At 41.7% G+C, this 21,990-nt stretch overlaps 3 protein-coding genes across 4 annotated transcripts; 1 reads left to right on the top strand and 2 right to left on the bottom strand.

Moving 5' to 3' along the window:
* The first annotated feature begins 391 nt into the window (after positions 1–391).
* Positions 392–3,972, top strand: mkks (MKKS centrosomal shuttling protein). The gene is made up of 4 exons (XM_085478116.1): positions 392–439; positions 769–950; positions 1,266–1,376; positions 1,474–3,972. The coding sequence occupies exons 2-4, from the start codon at positions 864–866 to the stop codon at positions 1,900–1,902; spliced, it is 627 nt and encodes a 208-aa protein (XP_085334242.1). The 5' UTR covers positions 392–439; positions 769–863; the 3' UTR covers positions 1,903–3,972.
* A 2,169-nt stretch (positions 3,973–6,141) lies between these two features.
* On the bottom strand, positions 6,142–9,667 carry srd5a2b (steroid-5-alpha-reductase, alpha polypeptide 2b). Its single transcript, XM_085478115.1, has 5 exons — positions 8,895–9,667; positions 8,128–8,291; positions 7,922–8,023; positions 7,700–7,850; positions 6,142–7,592 (listed from the first exon to the last, which is right to left on the bottom strand). Exons 1-5 carry the CDS (start codon positions 9,164–9,166, stop codon positions 7,526–7,528), a joined length of 756 nt encoding a protein of 251 aa, XP_085334241.1. The 5' UTR covers positions 9,167–9,667; the 3' UTR covers positions 6,142–7,525.
* Positions 9,668–11,636: 1,969 nt separating this feature from the next.
* memo1 (mediator of cell motility 1) lies at positions 11,637–20,535 on the bottom strand. Of its 2 annotated transcripts, XM_085478107.1 has the most exons (10): positions 20,251–20,535; positions 20,066–20,164; positions 18,742–18,823; positions 18,584–18,652; positions 18,289–18,401; positions 17,723–17,834; positions 17,137–17,279; positions 16,941–17,017; positions 15,793–15,897; positions 11,637–14,175 (listed from the first exon to the last, which is right to left on the bottom strand). In XM_085478107.1, the coding sequence occupies exons 2-10, from the start codon at positions 20,124–20,126 to the stop codon at positions 14,044–14,046; spliced, it is 894 nt and encodes a 297-aa protein (XP_085334233.1). In that variant the 5' UTR covers positions 20,127–20,164; positions 20,251–20,535; the 3' UTR covers positions 11,637–14,043. The 2 variants fall into 2 exon arrangements, with proteins under 2 accessions (XP_085334233.1, XP_085334232.1); XM_085478106.1 differs by having other exon boundaries at positions 20,066–20,535.
* Between the last annotated feature and the right edge of the window lie 1,455 nt (positions 20,536–21,990).

Here is a 21,990-nt window from a genome sequence, read left to right on the forward strand (position 1 = left end):
AGAAGACTGTGGTTGTAGAGTGAAGCTCGACTTCTGCAGCACTCAGAACTTGATCACGTTAGCTCGCAGTGTTATCTCCAGCAAACCCGCATGTGTACTAACAGAGCCCGAGACGCTTCACATTAGCAAACTGGCTGTGCAAGCTTTTTTGCTCACCGTTCCCTGCAGCAGTCCAGGTATAGTCAGTTTTGGCAGAATAGTGACTGTTCCTGTAGAAGGTCATTCTGTGCTAAGCTCTGAAGTGCTTCCAGGTTTATTGGTGGAGATGCCTGATGGCCTGAGTGAGGAAGACAAACCTTTAAATCCCCTCAGTGTTGTGCTTTTCAGTGCGTCTCTTGCTGGGGACATTTCTGAACTAGGAGATGGAGTAATTGAGGCCCACCCGGATGTAGACACAGACTCACAGATCCTGGGTCAACTTCTGGAGCTTGGCAGACAGGTGATTAATGATGAAGTGAAGCTCTTCATGTGCCAGAAGGTCATCCACCCAGTTTTGCAGCAATATCTCAGGAGTCATGGTGTCATAGTGGTAGAGAGACTGGGAATTGCTCTTATGGAGCCACTTACTCAGCTGACAGGTGGGCTGCAAAATCATGCCATACATACAAGCACCAGTTAAACACCAATAGCTTTATTTGTTTTTCAATTCAGCTCACTGCACTACTGTAATAATCTATCTACTGTCCGAGTGGAATATACTTGTGTTGTATTTATGGTGGGGTTTTTTTGTTTGTTTGTTTTGTTTTTTTGCATACCTTTTACAAATAGGGGCTCAACCTGTGGCCACATTACATACCACAATCCCACCCAAGACCTACGGGAAGGCGAGGGATCTCTGTATAAAGCACTTTGGATCCAAGACAATGCTGCATTTATTCCCTCTTGGGGAGTCTGCGATCTGCACAATGATCCTCTGCCACAGGAACCAGACCATGTTAAATGAGCTGAAGGTAAGATAAAGTGGGTGTTAAAGCTGTACTGTTGGCTTCTGGAGTTAATGATGGATGGAGAGACATATTGCCTGAAACAACGTAGATTCCACTCATAAGACTCCCTATCGCTAAGATTTACAATTCCTGCTGTATGTTAGTTCAATAAATGAGAAGTCAGTAATGGATTTTCCCACAAAGTAAATGTTTTAGTGTTCGTCCATTGAGAGATCAAATTTCTTCAGAAAATATACGTTTTTAACACAGTCATGGAATACCCATTATTGTCATGTAAATGTGACAAAGGGGTCACTTCCTGATGTGTTTGTGCTAAAGGTGGTGTGCCAGACGGCAGAACATGTACTGAGGCTCACTCTAAGGGAACCATTTGCCTTGGTTGGGGGTGGCTGTACTGAGACAAACTTGGCTGCTTATGTTAGACACAAGGTGAGATCCAGTATTTGGTCTTCACTTACCCCAGTTTTATTGATTTCACGTGTCTTTCACAATGACATGCCTTCATGATGCCATATTTTTTTCTTAGAGCAAGAGTGAGGTACCAGAGACTGCATCGGTATTAATGTGCTCACAGACAGAGTACCTTCTTGGTGTGGAGCTATTCTGCTGTGCTCTGGAGTCTGCAGCTCGAGCGCTGGAGCACGATGGTGGGAGTTCTTTAATTGATCTGACTCATGCTCATCGCTGGATGCTCCCTGCAGATGCCATCAAAGAAACCATGGAGGAAAGTTTGGGCTTCTGTGGCTGCGGTTTGGTACAAAGTAGCCCAAGTAAGAAGTGGACTTATCTAAACACTAAATATTCAGATTTCTGTCCATCACCGGTGTTTAAAGACACTCGTGTGCAGCCACGTGTACTAGACTCCTTCACAGCTAAACTCAGCGCATTGCAAGTTGCTGTGGAAACTGCTAATCTTGCTCTGGATGTTAAATATATAATTCAAGATATGAATTAGCGGAACAGATTTTTTTGTGTAGTGTGGAATTCTGGTTTGTGGGTTTAAAATGGGGACTGAATGCTGCCTTTTTGGTTTCAAATTTAAAAAAAAAAAGAGCTTAGACAGTAGGGAGTCCTTTTGCATATCATTTAAAAACCCATGCTGGCACTGGGGTACATTAGTACATGGGTAACTTATATCTGTGAAGGTAGCATTAATGTTTAACTATGCTGAAAACACATCTGATGTGTATGGGGAAAGGAATCATGCTGGGCATTTATAGTAATTTGGACTGGGCAATGTGTGTTAGCAATAAAGAGATACCATGTTGTTGGATGGAAATGAAAATTATCAACTTGCAGAGGGCTGAATTCAAAGACACCCCATAAATAAAAATGAAACATTGATACTTCAGGCTAGTCCATTTTGCAGAAATGTCATTAAAGCAACTCAAAATACTAGTAAGTAGTTTGTGTGGCCCCCACATGCATGCCTGACAACGTCTGCATATGCCCTTAATGAGATGACGGATGGTGTCCTGGGGTGGATCTCCTCGCAGATCTGGAGCAGGGCATCATTGAGCTCCTGTCATTAGAGGTGTTCCCAGAGGTGTTCTATTGGATTTAAGTCAGGCAAGTGTGGGTGCCAGTCAGCAACATCAGTTACTTTGTTCTCTAGGAACTCTGTCATAAAACGCTGTGTGGCAAAACAAAACAGGAGCACCAAAAGTCCAAAAACAACACGTGCACAGAAAACACCGGCGCACAAAGAACAGTTCAATAGTAAGTCAGGGGGCCGACCCGGAGGTCGCCGGCACACAAGTTCATAAGTCAAACGGTCGGGGGCGACCAGGCGGGTGGCACAGGTGACAGAGCCGGGCTCACCAGAACCCCCAGCGGACGAGGCGGGTGGCGGCGTGGGAGCCACGGAGTGCTGGATGGACTCATCCGAGCTTCCAGCAGGAGCCGGTGTAGAACCAGAGGGCATTGGGACCCCTGGCTGAATGTTAAGCTGACCAGAAGACTGAACTGCTACAGGGGACTGGGCTAGTGGTTCAGGTGCAAGCTGAGCTACTGGAGACATGGGGAGCTGAGCTACTAATGGTGGTGAAGTAGATGACTGCACGGGAGACAGAACTGAGGGCGTCTGCACTGGCACAGGGGACTGAACTAATGTCTGTAGTAACGGTGGTGGTGAGAGTGGAGTGGGTGGTGGAGTTGATGACTTCACAGGAGAATGAACTAGGGGTGACTGCACAGGAAACTGAGCTAGAGGTAGTAGTGACGGTTGGGGAGAAAGTGGAGCTGGTGGTTGAGTGGATGACTGTGCTAAGGGAGACTGCACTGGGGACAGCTGAGCTGCAGGAAACTGAACCGGGAACTGCAGTGACGGTTGTGGTGGAGGTGTAACGAGTGGAGGAGTGGCTGAATTGGCTGCGGGCCGGGCGGCTAACGGCTCAGCTACAGAGTGCATTAATGGCAGGGCTATAGGTTGAATGACTGACTGAGTAGCAGCCTGACTGGCTGAGTGTAGTGAAGTGCTACGGGGAACTGAACTGGTGGCGACGCAAGAGACTGAGCTCGGAACTGACTAGGCACATGAGCAATGGACTGAATGGGTAATTGAGCTATGGATTGTGTCCTTGGGCAAGACACTTCACCCGTTGCCTACTGGTGGTGGTCAGAGGGCCCGGTGGCGCCAGTGTCCGGCAGCCTCGCCTCTGTCAGTGCGCCCCAGGGTGGCTGTGGCTACAATGTAGCTTGCCATCACCAGTGTGTGAATGTGTGTGTGAATGGGTGGATGACTGGTTATGTAAAGCGCTTTGGGGTCCTTAGGGACTAGTAAAGCGCTATATAAATACAGGCCAGGCCATTTACAAGTGGCCGAACTAAAGGTTGAATTGAACAATGAATAGCAGACTGGCCTAAAGGCAATGTAGGAGGCTGGAGTGATAGCTGAGGTGAGAATGGAGCTTCAGTAGGCCAGGCAGCTAAGTGAGCTTCACTTTGGGCTAGAGCAGTCTCGGGAAAAACAGTCTTGGAGGTATTTATTTCCTGCTCTGAGTAAGCCAAGAAACCATCAATAGTCACAGGCTGAGTGGATTCTGTTGTCTCCAGGGGTCCAGATTCAGATGAAATTACAAACTCAGCTTCTGGGGAAGCCTTGGAGAGCGTAGCAGTCTCAGGAATTGCCATAGAATCTGTCCTTGTGGGCGCAAACCTAGAGCTCTTTCGCAGTGCTCGTTATTTTGTCTTCAGGCTCAACGGAAACACACAAACCCCCCGGGGACCTGAAAAATGCAGCTTTTGGAAAAACAGTCTCGGGATTAATAATCTGATTTAACAACCCCCTTGCGCTTTAATGGCCGCTGCTGCATTGCAGAGAGCTCCATCTGCTGCTGCAGCGCTGGTGGCTTCGGTGCTGAATACCGGGAGCGGGCGAGAATAGCTAACTCTCGGGCTTGCAGTACCTCCCGGGCCTCGCGCACCATGTTTATTGAGTCCATAAATCCTCCGAGTTGACCAAAGTGGGGGTTCCTCTCGAGGATGGCTTCAATGGCTTTGATTCCTACAGTCACAGCCCGAACATCATCAGTGTGGGAAATCCGCTCTACCAGACCTTGGATGCGGGCCAAATCAATTTCCCGGGCGGAGCCTGCTGAGTCCATGTCTGGTCGCGTCGTTCTGTCATAAAACGCTGTGTGGCAGGCAAGAGATGGGGACTCAAAATGCAGGACTCACAGACTCGAGGGATGAACTCAAAACCACAGCTTTATCTGCTGGTCACAGAAAAACGAGCATACAAAGTAAACTAAACTGGGGAATAACACACTAAACTCACAGGGAGATCCACACGGCATGAGGGGCGACACTGACTAAGAGAAACACAGGGTTTAAATACATTGGGAAGTAATGAGGGGAATGAGACACAGAAGGAGAGCACAGCTGGGGGAAATCAGAACTGACGAGACAAGGAAGCGTAACCTGAACACATTCACATAAGACACGGACCTTCAAAGTAAAACAGGAAGTAAGACACAGAGACGCGAACTTGACACGGTGGAGACAGCAACTAAGAAACACAGAGACGTAAACCTAAGGCAGAGGGCTCTAAGAACCGAAAGCCACAGAGGGAAACTCAAACATGCAGACACAGACTTACACAGAACAGAGGGGACACAGAGAAACATGAAGGACAAGGGATCAAAACTAGAAACCATAGAATAACTCACACAAGTACAATAATACAAAAAATCACAAAGAATTAACATGCTGGGTCAGGAGACCGAGTACCCTGACACTCTCCTTACTCTCACCACATGAGGCTGGGCATTGTTATCCATCAGGAGGAACCCAGGACTCACTGCACCAGCATAGGTTCTGACAGTGGGTCCATGGGGTTCATTCTGGTACCAATGGCAGTCATGGTGTCGTTGGCTAGCCTGTAAAGGTCTGTGTACCCCTCAGTGGATATGCCTCTCCAGACCATCACTCACCCACCCACCCACATGTTAAAGGCAGCATTACATTCTCCACGGCTTCTCCAGACCCTTTCACATCTGTCATATGTGCTCAGGGTGAACCTGTTCTCATCTGTGAAAAGCACAGGTCACTAGTGGTGGACCTGTCAATTCTGGTTTTCTATGGCAAATGCTAATCTGCTCCACGGTGCCAGGCAGTGAGCACAGGGCCCACTAGAGGACATCAGGCCCTTAGACCACCCTCATGAGTGTCCTGCTGGAGGTCATTTTGTAGCTCTGACAGTGATCATCCTGTTCCTCCTTGCACAAAGGAGCAGATACCGGTCCTGCTGATGTGTTAAGGACCTTTTACATGCACAGCTGTCCAGCTCTCCCAGAGCCTGTCCCCTGGAATCTCCTCCGTGCTCTTGAGACCGTGATGGGAAACCCAGCAAACCTTCTGGTATCAGGTATTGCCTCGTGCTACCAGTAGTGACTCTGACTCTAAGCCAAATGCAAAACAGAAAAGGCGAAAATGTCAGTGTCCTCCACGTGTAAAACCATTCCTGTTTTGGGGCTCGTCTCATTGTTGCCCATCTAGTGCACCTGTCGTTAATATCATTAACATCAAAGAGGAAACTGATGAAGAAACTGATTAACAACCCCCTCTGCTACTGAACTGACCAGCTCAATATCCCAGACGATTCACTGACTTGATGCTGTATTCTGATTTTAAAAAGTGTAACTTTAAAGTTTGGGGGGTTTTTTTGGAGCCTTGTAGTTAGGTCCATTAGTTTTTGTAATGCTTCCTCTGTAAACCAACGAAGTAGATTTTTAATCAAATGTGACAGATGTGCATATATTCAGCTTTAATTCAAGAGGTTATATATATACTTATATAAATTTTTAATTATAAAGATTGTTTTTAAAACTTGGATAAAAATTCTTTGTAGCCAGTGTAGTCAATGGCTGCTTGAAGTCTAGAGCCTATGGACAAAGCCTTTCGAAAGTTGGGATAGTCTTTGAATTTGAACCGTGGCTCACAAACAGTCTTAGGCAACATCAATAGTCTGCCAGGCCTTCAGTGCAGCCAGTTCCTGCATGTTTGTGGGACTTTCTGCCTTCAGTCTTGTCTTCAGTAACTGAAAAGCACGCTTTGTTGGGTTGAGATCAAGTCACTGACTTGCCCATTGAAGAATATCCCATGTCTTTGCCTTGAGAAACTCTTGTCTTTCTTTGGCAGTAGCCTCTGGGTTATTTTCCATTTGCACTGCGAAAGGGTCTCCTATCAGTTTTGCAACATCTGGCTGAGTTGGAGCAGAGAGTATTGACCTGTACGCTTCACAGTTCATCCTGCTACTTCATTAAATACTAGTGGCACATTTCCACTGGTGGAGAAGTTGTTTTTCTTAATCAAAGAAGGAATTTGCCATCACATACTGTAATTGCCTTCTGTGGGCTTTTCATTTTGCTGGTACATTCTTAAACAGAGAGGTTTGTTTTTAATTTATACTTTCCTTTTTTCAGCCTCATGAGGGCCTCACTTGCATCAACATGTCTTTAGACCTCATGTTAAGTTCCAATGTAAAATTCAACAACTGGATCGACTCCAAATCTCTATCTCATTTGTCACAGAATAATGACAGAACTGGTCTCACCTGGCCAATTGAAACCGGCTGTCTGTTAAGTTTCCAGTTACTTTCACAACAACTGAAAATGGTGGGCTATGGTCCTATTGCTGTTACACCATTTGAGTTGAAACGAACATCTTTTTGTTTAGTTTTAATCCCACTGTGATGGTCTACGGACACAAAATTACAAAAGCTGTGAAATTGTCCCAAAAATTATGGCACCAGCAGTTTTGAAGCAAGATTGGTAAAATTGGTAATCAGTGGATTCTTACATTTGATTTAATTTCAAACAGCATTCCTGACTTTTGGAAACTCGGTTGTATGAGTATCAGTAATAAACAAGACAAATACATTTATTAATACATCATGCATAAATTTCACAAGCTGCAAATACTATTGATACACTTCACCTTGTTACCTTCTTAAATACAAACACTAACTAAACCAAGCTAACTAGACTATTCCACGTTAAGGCCTCACTAATAACAATGTTGTATAACATGTTATAGACCACGGTAAACAGTTTTTTGCAATACATGAATGTTTTCCCTCAGAAGATAAAAGGAACTAAAGCCTTTCGAAACTTGGGATAGTCTTTGAATTTCTCAAGATAAAACCTGCAACAGAAGAAACAACAACGGTTTAGAAACAGCATGTGGGTAAAATCCTTAGTTGAGGGGTTAGTATTTGTGTCAGGACTCCTTCACATCAATATCTTAGGCACCTGTGATGGTAGTAGGCTCTTGGTCCAATGAAGCAGAGGGTAAACAGAGCGAATGAGAGTGCTGGAAAAGACCAGGTGGCTACAGCGTATCCAAACCACTCCACAATCTCCCCTAAGTAGTTGGCACCAGACACATATTCAAACAGACCTCCTGCAGGAGATTAAGTAGACTGCAGGTTAATACAAGCACAGTGGGAGTTTGGTCACTAATCTGTCTCTTACCAGTAGGAATCTTGTATATTACTTCCTTTGGTTTCCTCAAGTTGCATAGAATAAAGTCGCTGTGAATATTAATGGCCATGCCGATGTAAAACAGCAGTAAACCTGAAAACAACAACAACAAAAAAAGAATTCTCAGTATATGAGACATAAAAAAAAGCACAATTAGATTCTGACTTTCACATCCAAAGAGTAAATATTCCACTTACCAATTTTAAAGCAATAGCCCGTAAACCACTCATCATCAAACTGGGCACAATGCAGCAGGTAGTGTCCTTGCAGGAAACCATTTAGAGAGCAGAACAAACCCGCTGTCACCATCACACTCAGCGGGAAAGGCTTTCCTTTCATCAATAGCGAGTACACAAATGTTCTATGATTGGGGAACAAAATGGTAGATGCAGCAGGGGTGGCAAAAGACGGGGATAATGGTACATTTTTTCCATGCTGGTAGATGCAGAAAAAGCTGTGTTTTTACAATCCACTGGAAGCACACTGTATAAATGATTTGGCATTAAGGTGAAAACTAAAATGGTGCCACTAAGCTCCACTCTTCATGGGAGGTTAGGAAAGCATTCCTCAGAGTGTTGTTTTGAATTATAGCAGCAGGAAAAATCCTTTTCAAACCTCCTTTTGTTTTTTTCTTTTGCTTTTTAGGTCCCCATCTGAAATTTTGTCTCTTGCTTTCACTAAATGTCTCAATACGTAATGTACATCCAGCAGCTAAAAGATGATTACGCCACGTCTTTGTTGTTTTATGTAAAATAGAAAAGACAAACTGTTAGAGAGGAGGGATTTTAACTTTCCTTTTTTTAAATAACATCAAAGTTGATCACTTATGTTGGAAAGATTAAATAGGAATATTGTAAATAGGAATACACGTATTCACGACTGTTTACTGTCGTGAATACATGTTCCCTGTTCCCTTCACATGCATAGCAAATGGCACAAAGCTGACTTGTTTTTCTGCTTTTACCTTTGAAAGTAGTGCACGCAAAAGGTCGCTAGCAGCAGGTACTTCCCCATAATTGTGGATTTGTGCGTGGTGAGCATTAAAAGTAGAGGGATGATGAAAGCCGGCATCTCCTGAAGGAACCAGGCTAGTCTAGCAGGAACCATTCTAGCAGGAGGGCATGCCATGTAGCGTCCATAGGAGCTCTGTGTCTTCCTGTGATAAACCAGGTGCCAAACTCCTGCCAGAATAAGTCCACAGCTGAGAAAGCTCACCAAGTCCTGATGGCAGTGCATCCTAGCAAGTGTTCGCCTCAGCCGGTAAAAACTGCTGTGACCGTTTCCACTCGCGAACTAAGCATATGTATGAAGCTCAATGGATGTAAACCGCCTTGCAGACTCCTCCCAAAATAAAGAAAGAGGTGTGTGTGTTCATCAGGCTGTTGACAGGTTGAGCTTTCAGAGCGTAGGTACAAACATTGCTAGAGGCAATGTCTCGATTAGCCTTCTCTGTCTTGGAAGACATTTTGATGTTAAACTGTCACATTTCCAAAAGCTGTAACACACATGAAAAGAGTCACCACAAGTTTGAGTATGAGAGGTAACCAAAGTGCTCAAAACCACCACTGCTTACAGATGTACATGGCAATCCCTGAAGTGCACTTCAGTTATGTTGCTCTTTTTGTATTTCCAAGTGATATGTAAAAGGCATGAGGGTAAATGTTCAGAGTCCTGTAGCTTTAGAGTAAGAGTTTCTCTCCTACTAAATACCACCAAGAGGGTACAGCTGGCACAGGAGGACTGACTGACTGAAGTCATCAAAATTCATCACAGAGTGCTGAATTTTTATGTTTCCCTCATTTTCACATGGATTCTAAATACATGTGAAAATGAGGGAAACATAAAAATTCAGCACTCTGTGCAACACCATTTAACTTGTATTATCTTTGATGTTCATTCCCCAGTAAACATACTGTGTAAAAGTATCAAACCACCCCTCATTTCTTTAACCTTTGCTAGGAAAATGGGAAATAGGTGCAGCAATGAACTGAAAGGTGCAAGCATACATGGAAATGCCGTTTATATCTCTGTCAAATTTTCTTGTCATTTCTTTAAGTAGTCTTCAAGAAGAGTTCTCCAAGCTTCTTTCATATATTCAACCAAAGAAATGTGAAAGAATTATGTGTATTTGTGACAGGCCGCTGGCAACAAAGTGCCTATGTTGCCTGTTTTATGTCTATTTAATAATAAGTCAGTATTAAGTGGCTTAACAAAACAAAGTTCCTCTGAAAAAGATCAGGTACAAGGACTGCACTTAAAATGAATGAAAAAGCAGCCAATGTCAGCCAAAGAAAAACTCCAAAAGACCTTCGGAGAGCTTGAGGAACTTTTGCACTAAAAATAACAAAGTCTGCCTCCTTGAAAGCAAAATAAACTTCACATAAAAAAGTAAGGAAAGGGCATTAAGGGGATACAATTGGGCTGAGAAGCAAAGTTGAGTATGTGGGTTGAGCCCATAAAATTCTTGCTAAATTTTTTTGTTGATGCCAAACAGCTTATTCTGCTATTCACTCTTTTTTTGGTGTTATTTCTTCAGACTTCAGTGATCCAGTCCAATAAACGACATCAAACAAGAGTCAATAGCAGAATAAGCTGTTTGACATTGGCAGAGATGATTTGGCAAGTTTTTCATGTGCACAACCCGCAAATGCATCTCCACGAATGTGGGACCATTTAAGGGGAAATAAACAGGCTTTTGAACGGTACAAGATTTATTGCCCAGAAGCAAGGTTACAACAAAGAAATAATCAACCAACCAAGTTAATTAAAAAGTGAAGGGTAACTAAAGACTTAGCATTGGTGGTTAGAATTCTTGTTAACTTCAACTTGTACTATGACTCCTTCTACAACTGATCAAATGCTTCTGGTGGGAAAATGGCATGAGTAAGGAACCAGCAGCAGCTATCTAGCATCAGAGTTCATTAGTCAAGTCACAGCTACAGCACTTATATAGACACATTTTCTTTAAAAAAAAAAAGGAAATTTGAGTTCAGTGGTCAAATATGTAAAAAAACTAGTAGAAATATGTACTATAAAGCAAGGTAGACTTAAAAAGCAACACAATCTGTAGTAGTTTTGTGCAAATACACACAAGCACAATCGGCTGCCTTTTTAATAGGTACATTTTGGAAACCTTATAGTGTAGTAAAACTGCTCCAGAATGTGTCCTTCCTATTTGAAAAAGAACTTAATGATCAATTGGTGCTGAAAGAGTTTCAGATTAGTGTTTGTAATATTCTGTCCACCATCTCTCCATTAGTAAGAATGGGCTAAATAACAAATAATTCTCAGTATAACAGTACAATTTAACACCAACTCAAACTATAGCCTTGAAAATGACCACAAAGTGGAATCGGTTCCTATCTGAAACAAAAACTTGACTATTGAAGTCCTCACATATTTTACCTCCCAAAATAAACACACTAGTGTTGTCATGCAACCTGCCTCCCCCTGTTGGTGACATTGGCCTTAAAATTGCTTCATGACTGATGTAGTTTGCACAGGATGTCTATTATAGAAGCTGCACTGTAAACCTATTGTTCGCTTATGTCTGTTAGTTGGTAAACTGGGGTGAAAATTAGTGTTTGGTATTGAAAAACATAATTGGTTTCAATGTAGTCAGTGACTGAGAAGTTACATGGATGTATGAGATCAGTGCGTTTTCTGTGATTGTAAAAACCGGAAGAACGAGACACCAGAGCAGACAAGCTTTTCAGTACATTTTACTCATTTTGTTACATGAATCCTCGGCCTCATCTGAAGAGCCTTTTGGGATGCTTTACCAGTGGAACCTGAGATCAAAAAAACTCCATTAAGGGAGTAGTTAAGTAGTATATTTTTAGGTCTGTGACGTGTAAGTTCCAATTCTCAAACCAAGAAAAGAAAAGAAAAAACAAAACAAGAAATACAAAAAACATTTCTAAAAGACAAACAAATATTCATATAACAGAAAATTAACAGTGTTGAGGTTTAGCCTTTGTCTCTCTCTACAGGAATGAGGTGATTAGCAGAAAGAGGAATACCACTCCCTGCTGGAGAAAGGAGATAACAGTTGGTGCCATTTTAGACCAACGGATGACGGGGGGACAGGTAGAATATTCCTGGTGTGTCGGGCGAGCTGGAGACACCGTCGGGCAATAGGCAAAGGGGAGGGTACACGTGAGAAAAAACAAAACTCAAGTACACATTCTAAAATAAGACTAAAAGTGAGAATATGCTTTATATGTATATGTGCAACAGTGATAAAAGGCACAATAGCACAGTGTGTCATGCTTTACTAGTTTCCCTTAAATTAGCAATAGAGGTCAAGCCATTCTGGGATTTCATCTTTCAGTCTGTGCCCACTTCATTCGAACAGATGCTGTAGTTTAATGCTGAGTGTGGTGCCTCTTTTGGTGCCAAGAGGGGAGGGGCTAATGTTAGAGGACTGCTTTGCTTAAATAGGAATATTCAACTTTAGCAGCAAAAGTCAGAGAAAAGTGACGTTCCAATCTTAAACAACAGGACAGCAGACATTTGTGTGCCTATTATCGTTACTGGTACTAAAAGCCTAAACTGCTACTAAAAATCACTGGGGGGGGGGGGGGGTCTGCATGTAGCATTCCTTTGGAAACTGAATTATTTCAGGCAGCAACTATTTCGCTTGTTAGTAAATAAAATATTTGTGCTTGACACTTCCGATAAATCCAAAACGTAGCAGGGAGCAACACCGGGTAGATTGTTAAAACTACCAGGAAAGCATTTGTGCTGATATTAATACTCGAGCCATCTTTAATTGCCTTGTGCACAGTACTTGCCTAAGAGACACTTGCACTGTCTCATTAGTAATTCTGAAATGAATTCTCCAAACTGTAAACCAAATATAAGGATGAAAACTTACATTTTTCCAATAAATTTTGGCATTCCTCAATCAAAAAAAATCCAGATAAGGTTTACCACGCATTGCACTGGGGAGAGGTACAGATCTTATTTAAGCAAGTCATTGTGGTCTTCAGTGCTTTGCCTGTTGTTTAGACAAAAAGAAATGTTGCTGAATGTGTAACAAAACTGTCTTTCTCCTATTCTGACAGTTCAGTAACTACAGAAAGTCGGGGTGGAGTTGTAAACGGAGACTGGACGTCTCATAGATGGAGTCACGCACACAATATCCACCGTTGATTGTATTTCTACATAACTGCAGTTTGGCTCTAGCATGCTAGAAAGCATGGGATTGTAGTCAGGAAGCGGTGTTTGTATACACTAGTTTACTGGGCAAACTGGCTGATGGCTTTAGAGCTCAAGTGACGACTCGGCTTTTGTTCAAACCTACACACTAATTGAGTAAATATCATCACATCTAAAACTACTAAATAAGGAAAACAAAAAGGAATAAAATATGATTAAAATATTGTGTTTAATAAACTAAAAGGATAATAATATTGTTTTTGGTTTTGTACAGTAAGGGGGGTTAGTGAACTTTGTTGGGTGCAGCCCTTTGTTAGCAACTACAACACATGCTGAGCAATGGTAGTAATTACCTATGACACTGTTTTCAAAGTTTAAATCGCATGTAGCTTGAAGCAGTCAGCCAAAACACTCCATTTTCATCTGGCAACGTTTAAATAGTCTCCATTAATATCTGCAGTTTTATTTTAATTCTTATTCTGAGGCAAATTACAAGAGAACAGATTGAGTCCAAATATAAAGATTGCATTTTTACAACTCAAATCTGTTTAGTCAGGAAAATAAAAGGGAACTAAGAGGACTACAGTCCTTGCAAAAACCTAAATAAGATTATTTTTCCCCTCTCATTGCTTACTCCAAGCCAAAACACTGCATACTCTTCCCATCTCCACTAACCATTTGCTCCTACAAAATCTCAAAACTGCACTTCAAGCAAAATGTTTCAACCAAAAGCTCTGAGACACACTTCAAACTGGCGGAGAAAAGGCAGAGGAGAGCTGAGGGAGAGACAGAAAGAAGACTGTATTGGCTTTGAGTGTCTAGGTCCTTCCTGCAAATAGTGGGCATAACTGGGGGAGGGGGGTGAGAGGGAGGGTGTCTAGGTCGGGTTATGGCGATAGATAGTAAGGGCAGGGTGGCGGCGTTGCAGTGGCCCCTGCAAAAAGTTGACCTCAATGAACGATGAGTGCCCCAGCAGCATAACTCACAGAGCTATCCTGCCAGTTCCTGCACTGACTTGATTGGGCGTAGTTCAGGAAAGTGAAGTTCATTTCTAGACCAGACTTCCTCAGCTCAGCCACAGCCTGCAAAACAGCAAAATCCACTTAGGCACTAATTCACATCATGGGACACAGCAAGAGTCTTTAGACAAACAAAGACGATAACGATGACAGATTGGCTCGTTTTAGGGAATTATTCTCGACAAGGACATGAATTTGGATCCTGAATGTCAACTGACCATTGGCCAGAGGACCTGAGTAGCACTAAGACCTATCCTCCTCATGTCACATCTTAATTTAGCTTTTCCAAATAAAATAAAAAACAAACAAGAAATATAGGGGTGTCACGACGAATGGACTAGCTGGAAAGCACTGCTTCCAGAGCCCAGAAGGATGTCATACATGTGGGACTAGAGGTTACGTTGAAAGGTTATAGTAAAATCAAATAACAGCGTAATATTTCCTTAGGATTTTCTGGATGATCACCTCAAGATGAATCTAGATTCTGTATTTTCTGTGTTTCTTGTATAGAAAAGCTGATGAGGATGCTGACTTCTTGATTAAAACATGTAGTTTAAACCTCATTTCATTGAAGATTCTGTACTTGGGGTTATCAGTCAAACTGAAAAATACAAATAAAGTCAGCCCACAACATGAATTTCATCAACGACTGTTATATACACACAAAAAATGAATAAACACAAATATGTAATCAGGCAATCAGATGGCAGCAACTCATTTGGGCACACAGACATGAAGTTCAGAGAGAATGGCTCGAAAAAGAAATAAAATGTATTGATGTCAGAGGAGAATGACTAGACTGCTTCAAACTGATAGCAAGGCAACATCTACTCAAATAACAACTAGTTACAACCAAGGTATGCAGAAGAGCATCTCTGTGCACACAACAAGTCGAACCTCGAAGCAGATGGGCTACAGCAGGGCTGCCCAATCCCGGTCCTCGAGAGCTACCGTCCTGCAGCTTTTAGATGCATCCTTGTTCCCACACACCTGAATCAAATGAATGGCTTGTTATCAGGCCTTTGCCAAACATGATGGCATGCTGAAGAGGTAATCAAACCATTTGATTCAGCTGTGTTGGAGTAGGGATGCATCTAAAAGCTGCAGGACGGTAGCTCTCGAGGACCGGGATTGGGCAGCCCTGGGCTACAGCAGCAGAAGAGCACACAGGACGCCACTCCTGTCAGCCAAGAACAGAAAACTGAGGCTCTTATTTAGGGATGCTCATCGAAATTCCTCAATTTCAGTAAACTGTTTGATGACAAAATTCATGTCACTGGGACCCAAGTGAACTCACGGATGCAGAAAGTATAATCCTTGCTTAATGGTGTGTGGGGGTATTTGCTTGGCACACCTTGGGTCCCTTAGTGTCAACAGAGAATTGTTTAAACGCCACAGTGTGAGTATTTTTTCTGAGTATGTGCAAACATATGGTCATCTGTTTTTAACCACAGTGTACCCATCTTCTGATGGCTGAAGGATAACGTGCAATGTCACAAAGCTCCAATCATCTCAAACTGGTTTCTTAAACATGACACTGAGTTCACTGTATTCAAATGGCATCCACACCCCCATCATGTCAATATCCTGAATCTATGTAATGAAGAATTAAGGGGGTGTACCTAATAACACGAGTGTGAGTGAAATACACTTGGTAAGACTTTTTCCTGGGTTACCTACATTTAGCAGCACTCCAATCGGGTGACGCCCACATATGGTGTTGCGATACTTCTTCAAGTAGTTGGTGAAAGACATGGGATCCAGCTGCTCTATAATGCCCATCCCCTTGACAGACAGAAAGAAATTAAACCTTAAATGTACCCTCATACCTGCAAACATTTGTATCTTTTTTGGATAAGAACACATTATGACTCGCCGCAGCAGGAATAATAAGTGAAATGAATAACACTCATAATGGCTCAGTTCCATTAGGTGTTGCGACTGGCCAAGTAGGTCATGACAATGAATCAGCATGTGCAATAAAACGATCTTTGATAAGCGGAATGCAACTGTCATTAATCAGAAACCCTGCAGTGAAAATCAGCTTGGATATTCACGTTCCTTTTTTATATTCATGTAATATACTAGAGGCTGACCGATATAAGATTTTTCACACTGATACTGTGTAATTTAAAAATTCTATATATTGGCCAATAATTGTTTTTCTTTGAGACACACACTCATAGTTACACATGGTTATATGTAAATTTGAGTCCTTACTATGATAATATGGCAGTGTAGTTTTTTTGCTTTCACAGTAAATTGGTAAGTGCCCTCTAGTGGACAAATTGTGCGTGGTTGAATGACGTCTCCCTTTTCTTCTTCACTTTTCACATTTTCATTAATTGGCAGTTATAAATGCAGATACTGATATCCATAAGTAGTTAAATGGCCAATATCTAAGCCCCTACCAATATAACAATATATCAGTCTCATCAGAGTCCATTATATACTGTACTTAATTGATATACAAATTATTTTGGAGTTTATCACAAAAAATCATGACCCTAAGAAAAATCTATAAATCTTCTTTGCTATTCAGTAGTTTTTTTTATCATTAAATTTAGTTAATCTTTGACTTGTACAAGCAAATAAACTGTCTCATTAAGGCCATGAGATTTTCAAAATGCCATGTCCAATACCTTTTATTGGTTGTGCGCGTTTTATATGTGCTTAATTACCCACAGCAGCCGTGCATGTGGCCGATGAAAGTGTTTTTTCTCAGTGAAATAGATCAGATTTATTCTTTTCATTGAAAAAAAATTACAATCACTTTTTTCCCCAACATTTTATATTACATGTTATATCTTACATATCTCAGTAGTTACCATTTTATCAAGATGCTCAATAGACCTGTAGATCTCCCCTTGAGATTCATCATAGTATGTATAGCGAAACCGTTGACCTTCAAGAGAGAAACACACCGCAGTACACAGCTGGGTACAGTCAAGTAATTATGTCATTTAGACCAAATTATCCTTGCATCACAAACTGCTGTTTTCAGTGTGTCATGTCAGTACATACCCCAATGGCAGAAGTCAGATGAGATGATGAAAAGGTTAGAAGGGTCTGCCAGGTATTTGCTAAGCAGCTTCCCATACTCCTGTTCCTTTGACTCACTCAGCGCACCCACCAGCACAGGCACGATGCTAAACTCGTCTTTGTGGCTGCAACATCAATAATAATAACTTAACTTTTACATGCTAAAAACAACAACTTTGTGACTTTAGTCTCACTGGTCAACATCAATGGTGTGATTTCAACTTGTTATTTCCCATTATGGAGTCACCTAGCTCAGTTCAAGTTCTACTACATGATCCCTGTTTTTCAGAACCATGAAAATGGCTCTGTCTCCAGCCAACCTAACAGAAGGTTGTATAAATTATGCACATCCATGTGTCCCTGCACCAGTGTGATTCTGGTTTACAATAGTGCCTGGTGCATAGTATAGGACGTGAAGGAAAATAAGAGAACAGAAGTAACAGAGCTTTTGTACCTTGTATTTACTTTTGTCAGAAACAGTCAAGAAAAAGCTTCAATCTCTCAGACAGTTCCCTTTAAATGCATAGATTGATTCTCCACTTGAATGAATGTCACTCATGTGCATTACCTCTCCATGGCTTTAGCAGTGTAAGGCAAGTGCATTTCAATACTGTGCTCATCTTCATCTGTCTGCAGACTCATTCTCTCAAACAACCCAGTTTTCCAGAGGTCAGCATAAACTGAAAGAGAGAGATTTAACTTTATTTTGAGAATTTTTTCATAGTCACGACTACTGATAAAGTCAGTGAGATTAGAATTCTGACAAGTGCCTAGCTGAGGAAAATCTAAAAAATAAAAAGAAAGCCCTGACCACAGAGTCAAGGCAATGTCTGGTCGTTGGAGGATCATTAAAAGTGTATCACCTGCCAAACTGGCATAAGGTCTGTATGTTGAAGCTCTGTGCTTGCTTCATTTCACATTTTTAAGAGCAATGACTCCAAAAAAAAAAAAGTTCTTCACTTTGCTTTTGGCACAAAACATGAAATGTACACTTTAAATGTTATCCAAACTGTCATGTTACTACCTCACATCACCGCACATCCTCAAAACACCTTTTATGAGGATGTGCAAAATACCTATAAATAAATTATAGCACAAGTTAAGATGTAAGACATATTTGAAAACAGTGAATACCCTTCTGGTCGATTCTCAGGTCATAGAGGGGTGTTCTATAGATGTCTGCAGGTGACAGGGCACAGCGAGAGAGGGGCACATGGTGTGAAGGTCCCAGGATGAACACCCTACGACTGAAGGGCAACAGAACTTTATTTCATTAGCTGTTTTTGCAAAAAGCACAGCACCAACATTTCTTTACTCTGCTATCTACACTCACATCTGCTCAGTCTGTGGAAAAAGTGGAATTAAGATAAACAATCATGCAAAGCATCTTCTTAAATGAGGAAGAGAGCTAGAAAACAGGATCACTTACGTAATAGAGGGATCAACCTGCTTGTAGGCATGTGCTGCACAAGCACCACAGTAAGTATACCCTGCATGGCTACAAACAAAAACAAGCCATATTACAATTAAGAAGGCATTGAACACATTCAGAAGACATTTTCCTTCTGTTTGTTAATGTGTGCTTACGGTGCTATGATGGCTCTAGCGGGTCTGATGGTGGACTGTGCTTGAGACAGCCAGCCTTCTAGTTGTGCATTCAGCTGGGATCCTGAAAAAGTAAACAAACAAAAAAAGATATATACCTGTATATTTCACTAGAGTAGACTAACACTAGAATAAAGAGGGGTCACAAAATCAAATGATAATTGTAGAAATAGTCCAAATACACTTTGATAAGGCTACAATCATTTTAGATCCCTACCAATGTCGCACTGTAATAGCAATGCACTGGGCTGAAATCCAGCTGTGACAGCAGTTCATTATTCCTTGTCAGTTATTTTGGAACGGGAAAGAAATGGATAAGAGCCCATCTTGACAAAGCCTAACATAGTATTGTCAATCTTTTATATGCTGGGCAACTGTCATTGTAAAGCTGGAGCTCATTATACTGTGTCATAATCCAATTTTAACCTTACTAAACGTGATTAACTAAACTGGAATACAATGCCTATATTACAGTATAAACTACTAAAGTTCATGTTTACCAGTGTCAATAGTTGACAACATTAACAGCACACAGAACTGAATGATTTGTTAGAAAAACAACCAGAATCACGGTAATCAATGTTAGCTCAGCATTTGTTGTTTTCAGTATTTATCTGCTTTATATGTTGTCTCAAAAAGGATTGTAAATGGCAGTTTCTAATGGATAATCGGGCAGCCTTTTGGGATTTAATAAAAAAAATAAACTAGCGTACAGCTTGTGAAATGGGGGAAGGGGTGCAACATGAACCTTCAGCTTTCTGCCCTGCCCTACCCAATCCTTTGTTCTGTGACAGGGAGCATTTGTACACATAACTTAAGCGGATCAGGGGCAGACACCAACAAGAACACAATAATGCTCAATAATCAGCTTCGGGAAATCTTAAGTGTAGCTGGCTAGCTAGCACGTAGGCCAGGAAGTTCTGCAATATTAGCCAAGTTAGCGTTGGTTGAGTTGATAGTCAAAAATGCTTTGTTTTGACATTTCCACGCACTATCCGAGGAGGAGGTGCTGAACAAGTTCAAACCAATCGTACACCAAATGGGATAATACAGAGACGGCAGTCGATAACAGTTAGATAGCCGACTTAAAAAAAACAAAAAAAAACGGATGGACTAACGTTACAGCCCTGACACTGGCTATTCATTTCTGCGGTGGCAAGCCACCAGGAGCCCAGTTACAAAGACAGTAAGTTACGCATAATGAGAAGCCTCAAAAACTAATAGAACACAAAGCATAAAACAAACAAATAAGACTGCCAGCTAGCACAAGGTGTGCTAACGCGGATGGTGCTTCATTGACAGTTACCCGAAGCAGAGTACCAGCTCCCGGCGTGACTTGCTTCTCTGCACACCACTCGGTTCGACATCTTGGTTCCCAAGCCGCCTATCTTGGTTTGCTTCACTCCTGTCAGGCGAAAAATTAAAAACAAAACTCCAAAATCCTGGGTTAACTACCCGAGAGAAGAAACCAACGCCTGCTAGCTGACTTGCCTGAAAAGACAAAGGGCAGTTCGACTGGAGAATCAGCAGCTAGCTGGCTAACAAGCTCAGTGTACCGTCAGATGGCCCTTGTGTTGTTACCGGTTAATAAGTTAGCTAGGGTCCGTTTGGCATAAAGTCTGTTAATATCAGCATGCAATGCGGAAAGGCACAAATTACAGAATGTTTGTAATGTGCCGATATGAAACACTCAGAACAGTAATAATAAAAGCAGCGATGTCACAGTTGGGATCTGAGGATTACAGACTTGTCTGTCAAGCCAGGCAAGGGGCGGGTCTGAAAAAAATGTCAGAGCTGTCCGATTGGCTGTTTGATTGCTCATCTTTACATGATTGGTTAAAAAATCCAGGAGGCGTAGCTATTACTAAGATGTTGTTTGATTGTGAAATTGTGCTGTCCGTCAGGTGAGCGGGTACAGCGTGGCAAAAAAGCAGGGACGTCAATAGGGCATCCACCAAAATGTACCTATTCCTCTTCTTAGGATTGAAAGGAGTACTTTTGCTACCAGTGACTGTAGAAAACAGTCATTTCTACAGTCATTGTTTGCTACCATGAGAGATTTTTGACTGTTTAAAAACTAATTGCTTTTCTCATGGATTTAGATTCAATTCAATTCAACTATTTATACAGTGCCAAATCACAGCAACAGCCGCCTCAAGGCACTTTATATTGTAAGGTAGACTCTGCAATAATACATACAGAGAAAAACCCAATAATCATATGACCCCCTATGAGCAAGCACTTTTATGAGGATGGAAGGAAAAGCTCAATTTTAACAGAAAGAAACCTACAGCAGAACCAGGCTCAGGGAGGGCCAGCCATTTGGGTTGGAGTGAGAGTTGGGGTGAGAGAAGGAAGACAAGACAAAAGACACGCTGTGGAAGACAGCTAGAGATTAATAACAAGTATGATTCAATGCAATGAGGTCTATTAACACATAGTGAGTGAGAAAGGTAACTGAAGAAGAAATACTAAATGCATCATGGGAATCACCCACCAGCCTACACCCATTGCAGCATAACTAAGGGAGGATTCAGGGTCACCTGATTGAGCCCTAACTATATGCTTTAGAGAAAAAAGGAAAGTTTTAAGCCCAATCTTAAAAGTAGAGATAGTGTCTGTCTCCCGAATCCAAACTGGAAGCTGGTTCCATAGAAGAGGGGCCTGAAAACTGAAGGCTCTCTCTCCCTTTCTACTTTTAAATACTGTAAGAAAACTGGATGACAAGATACAAAACTTGTGTTCTCTATTTTCAAAAAGACCTGTCTAAACCAGAGATGTCAAACTCATATTACATCGTGGGCCTACAGTCCACTTTAGTCTGTACCCGAGAAACTGCCTTTTTTGTTAATGGAAAGATGTTTTAACTACATATTTAATCCCTGAGCTATCTTAATATAGGAAGAAGTAAAATTTCAACAGTATGTCTCAGTTTTTCTCCATGATAAAGAAATGCTGCCATAGTGAATAAAAAAAATATGGTCAGTGCAGCACTTTGGGCTTTTTACTGTGGACCCACAGTAAAAAAACAAACAAAAAAACAAAAAAACTCTGTAGTACATTGTGGGAAAAGCATTATCTTCTGTAACTTAATTGTTAATCTGTTACTCAGGTCCTGTGTGTAGAATGAGCGGCCATGAGGAAGGTCTTTGTCTATTGAAAAAGCTGTAAAACTGATAAAAATACAGCTAAAAGTCCTATGCCCTCTTTCATATTTTAGCAGGAGATCAA

Source organism: Copadichromis virginalis, linkage group LG13 (genome assembly GCF_057382275.1).
Source record: "Copadichromis virginalis isolate Kocher_CV1m ecotype Utaka linkage group LG13, C_Virginalis_male_GT1.1, whole genome shotgun sequence".
NCBI lineage: Eukaryota > Metazoa > Chordata > Actinopteri > Cichliformes > Cichlidae > Copadichromis > Copadichromis virginalis.